This window comes from Oncorhynchus masou, chromosome 13 (assembly GCF_036934945.1).
Source record: "Oncorhynchus masou masou isolate Uvic2021 chromosome 13, UVic_Omas_1.1, whole genome shotgun sequence".
Classification (NCBI taxonomy): Eukaryota; Metazoa; Chordata; class Actinopteri; order Salmoniformes; family Salmonidae; genus Oncorhynchus; species Oncorhynchus masou.
In genome coordinates this window covers 31,615,467-31,619,858 of record NC_088224.1, presented here as the reverse complement: position 1 = coordinate 31,619,858, position 4,392 = coordinate 31,615,467, and the positions used below count along the sequence as shown (strand labels likewise).

General features: G+C 39.6%; 1 protein-coding gene across 1 annotated transcript; it reads left to right on the top strand.

Annotated features, from left to right (window-relative positions):
- Positions 1–364: 364 nt before the first annotated feature.
- LOC135552084 (thioredoxin-like protein 4A) lies at positions 365–3,854 on the top strand. Its single transcript, XM_064983481.1, has 3 exons — positions 365–1,049; positions 1,159–1,262; positions 1,869–3,854. The coding sequence occupies exons 2-3, from the start codon at positions 1,219–1,221 to the stop codon at positions 2,038–2,040; spliced, it is 216 nt and encodes a 71-aa protein (XP_064839553.1). The 5' UTR covers positions 365–1,049; positions 1,159–1,218; the 3' UTR covers positions 2,041–3,854.
- Positions 3,855–4,392: the final 538 nt, after the last annotated feature.

The following is a 4,392-nucleotide window of genomic DNA, read 5'->3' as shown; positions in this document are numbered from 1 at the left end:
CAGCATTCTGCAGTAATACGCAATCCCATCTGGTTTGGGCTTAGGGGGACTATCATTTGTTTTTCAACAGGACAATGACCTAACACACCTCCAGGCTGTGTAAGGGCTATTTGACCAAGAAGGAGAGTGATGGAGTGCTGCATCATATGACCTGGCCTCCACAATCACCCAACCTCTACCCAATTGAAATGGTTTGGAATGCTTTGGACTACAGAGCGAAGGAAAATCATGCAACAAGTGCTCAGCATATATGGGAACTTCTTCAAGACTGTTGGAAAAGCATTCCAGGTTAAGCTGGTTGAGAGAATGCCAAGAGTGTGCAAAGCTGTCATCTAGGCAATTGAATTTTTTTATATATATTTTTTTACATGATTCCACGTGTTATTAACAAAGTTTCGATGTCTTCACTACAATGTAGAAAATATTAAAAATAAAGAAAAACCCTTGAATGAGTAGGTAACCAGTCGACTAAATGTGGTCAGCCTTAATGTCAACCCCAGTACATGTCATCGTCACCAATCAACTGCATTAAAATTAAAAAACGACTGACTCCCAATTTCTCTATGCTAGCTATGCTACCAGTTTATATGAACGGGAGTTAGCATTTAGCAGTCATTTCTTCTAAACCTGAAAAGGGACTACTTCTAAATGTGTCAAAATGTGACTTTTTGTAACCACATTGTGGGCCTGTTACAATACATCAATCTTGATGGATTTGACAAGTATCCCCTTAGATCAGAGTTCGGGCATGTGCGCCAATCTGGAATTCTTCTATCCCCCACAGTCTGCTTTCCATTGACCTCTACCACATCTATCAAGTCTTTCGGCAATTAACTAAACATGTTACTTCCCAATATTTACTCTCCCAGGTTACGTGTTGACACTGCAGCATCAAGATGTCGTACATGCTACCGCATCTCCACAACGGCTGGCAGGTCGACCAAGCCATTCTATCCGAGGAGGACAGAGCCCTGGTTATTAGGTTTGGACACGATTGGGACCCAACATGTATGAAAATGGACGAGGTGTTGTACAGCATAGCTGAAAAGGTAAGATGTATGTTATTGTACCAATGTTGATGTTTGTATTTCACATTTGAATACATTTCATTGAACGTTACTATTTTCACAGTACCAACATCACTATTCCTCACTACAGGTGAAAAATGTTGCAGTCATCTAGTTGGTGGACATCACAGAGGTGCCGGACTTCAACAAGATGTACGAGCTGTATGACCCTTGCACTGTCATGTTCTTCTGCAGGTGAGTTTCAGGTTATCATGTCCATATCACCCAAATACATCCTTTTAGCAAAGGACACGTGATGTAGGTCTTTAGATGTTCTACACATGAAATTGTGTCTTTCCGAACTTTATCCTCAACATTATGATCCATTTTGGTCGAGTTGCACTGTTTCTCCAATGCAGCTGTGCATGCCGTGCGTGTTCCTATTGTACACGGACACAGCCCACACAGCACAGCTGGTAGAAGAAACGGCTTGAGTCGCACAAAAGGGAATATAACGTTGACAATTTTAGAATGACAATTTAATGTGTACAAAATCTAAAGACCTGCATCACTATACTGGGAACATGTTAGTTTCTTAAAGGATACATTTGTATGTTTTGGGGGTTTTTGTTTGTGTCTTTTGCATGCCCTGATATTGAACAATGAGCAATGAGGAAGTGAATCGCAGCTGGGGTAAGTTTCTCAAAAACAAGCTAAATCACAAAAAAATGTATCTGGACCTTCCCATAACATTCCATTTACTTCAGAAATAGAACAATTCTCCTTTAGTACAACAGACCCAAGCTGTCTCAATTAACTGACTCTGTGAAACTGAAATATTCCTTCACTGCACTCTTCCAGGAACAAGCACATCATGATAGATCTGGGGACAGGTAACAACAACAAGATCAACTGGACCATGGAGGACAAGCAGGAGATGATTGACATTGTTGAGACCGTTTACCGAGGGGCGAGAAAGGGACGAGGTCTGGTCGTATCTCCGAAGGACTACTCCACAAAATACAGATACTGATTGGTTCTTCGCTTTCCAGTACTTTGTGTGGAGCCCGATGGCAGCAAAGCTGTGTCCTTCAATATGAGATATTCTGGACAACTGGATTACAGACAGGCTCTGATCTAGGGGCCCTGCTCTCTTTTTTAAATGTTATAACTAAGTCACCTTTTTTTTCAACAGCAGTTATAAAAGACATCATTTGGTTTCTTCTTTATGTAATAAATGCCATGTTCATATTGATAGTTGTCACTTCACAGTCCATTTTCTTGGACCCAGATTGAGGCTAGTCCTCGATTTAATAATTTTCAATGAAGAATCTCAGGACTAGACTTAATCTGGGCCTGAAAAATTGGCCCTTATGTTTAATCTTATGTGACCTGTTTCATCTGAAATGTTATAGGTAGTGCTGTGATGTCAGGAAGACTTGGAATGATCCAACCCCATCATATTGTTAAAAAAATGTGAATACACATTTATTGTATTATAGAAAACATTATGTATTGTGTCCATGTAACAATAGTTTACATGGTAAAATCCATCTAAGTGATATCCCATTAAATTATATAGCAAATGCCATAGGCTGATGTAACACAACAATAGATCAGTAATAACTAGACTCTGTGTAGCCCTTTGTCATGGCCTATCTTCTGTCCCAGAAATCGGGTTAACAGATATCAGATCGGCTAACTTCACTTAGAAGTCACTTAGAAGTCTGCTGCTCCTCCAAACCAGCCTGGGTCATCAGGTCAGCAACGTTCTTCTCCAGGTCATCAATTCGAATCCCCACTTCATCCAGTGGGTTGGTTAAGGGCAGTCTCGCAATATATATAATTACATTATTATTATAATACACTGTGCATAGTTAGGTTGTACATGAAACAGGATTTTTTTAACAGAGAAAATAAATTAAATGCATATGTTATTCTCTGAAAAACCACTGGATTTTCAAAACCCTTTTTTAAATCTCTGATTAAAAAAACAGCTGCAATTTTGAGATTAGGTCTATTGCTTGACTATCCTATTATTTGTATGCACTATAAGCTCAACGGCAGCTTTGAGATGCTGTTCTTCAATAGCAGAGAGTCATTCTATACAACAGTTGCTAGTAGTAGGGTATGATTTAAAAGGATATTTTTTAGAAACAATCTGGTTGGAGATTATTTGAAATTTATTGTGAAGGTTCTGCATCGTCGCTTCTATCTTTGGGAGAGACCACACAAACAATAATTTCTTAGATACAAATGTTACCACCAAAACGCTATACAGATAAGAAACTTACCATTTCTGTCAATTCATTTGCAGCTTTTGAGTTGGATTCGGACATCCTGATTCAGCCGTGGATTCAAAGTCGATGGGATTTGTCTATAAAGTTGTGCGTCCCTGTCCCTGCGTGTCATTCTTGGCAACAATGTTTCAACTGAAACGCACAGGCGGGAGTTAAACATTACTTTGGGAGACCTTTACTAAAGAGTGTGTATGTAGTCTCCATACAATCTATTAGAGGTCGACCGATTAATCGGAATGGCTGATTAATTAGGGCTGATTTCATAACAATCGGAAATCGGTGTATATATATATATATATATATAAATTTCTTTCTTACACCTTTATTTAATCTTTATTTAACTATTCTTATTTTCAATGACAGCCTAGGAACGAGGCAAAACGACAGATTTGTACCTTGTCAGCTCGGGAGATCGAAACTTGCAACCTTACAGTTAACTAGTCCAACGCTCTAACCACTTGCCTCACGAGGAGCCTGCCTGTTACGCGAATGCAGCAACATGTAAAGTGTTGGTCCCATGTTTCATGAGCTGAAATAAAATATAGAAATGTTTCATACGCACAAAAATCTTATTTTTCTCAAATGTCGTGCACAAATGTGTTTACATCCCTGTTATTGAGCATTTCTCCTTTGCCAAGATAATCCATCCACCTGACAGGTGTGGCATATCAAGAAGCGGATGAAACAGCATGATCCTTACACAGGTGCACCTTGTGCTGGGGACAATTAAAGGCCACTCTAAAATGTGCCGTTTTGTCACACAACACAATGCCACAGATGTCTAAGGGAGCTTGGAATTGGCATGCTGACCTCTGTGCACCAGAGCTGTTGCCAGAGACCACATGTAATCACGCCAGTCCAGGACCTCCACATCCGGCTTCTTCACCTGCTACTTCACCATGACTGCACCCGGCCTAATTTATTTATTTCAATTGACTGATTTCCTATGAACTGTAACTCAGTAAAACCGTTGAAATTGTTGTATTTGTATTTCTGTTCAGTATAGCTAATGCATTGTGGCCTACTAGGTGTGGTTATACAGCACATAATGGTTGGTAGTCAAACTGAAACAAAATTTAAGAGGA

Bases quoted from the DNA above. Each gene is read 5' to 3' on its own strand.
- LOC135552084 (XM_064983481.1), top strand. From the start codon at position 1,219: ATGTACGAGCTGTATGACCCTTGCACTGTCATGTTCTTCTGCAG. The intron at 1,263-1,868 runs GTGAGTTTCAGG...GCACTCTTCCAG, and splicing joins ACTGTCATGTTCTTCTGCAG to GAACAAGCACATCATGATAG.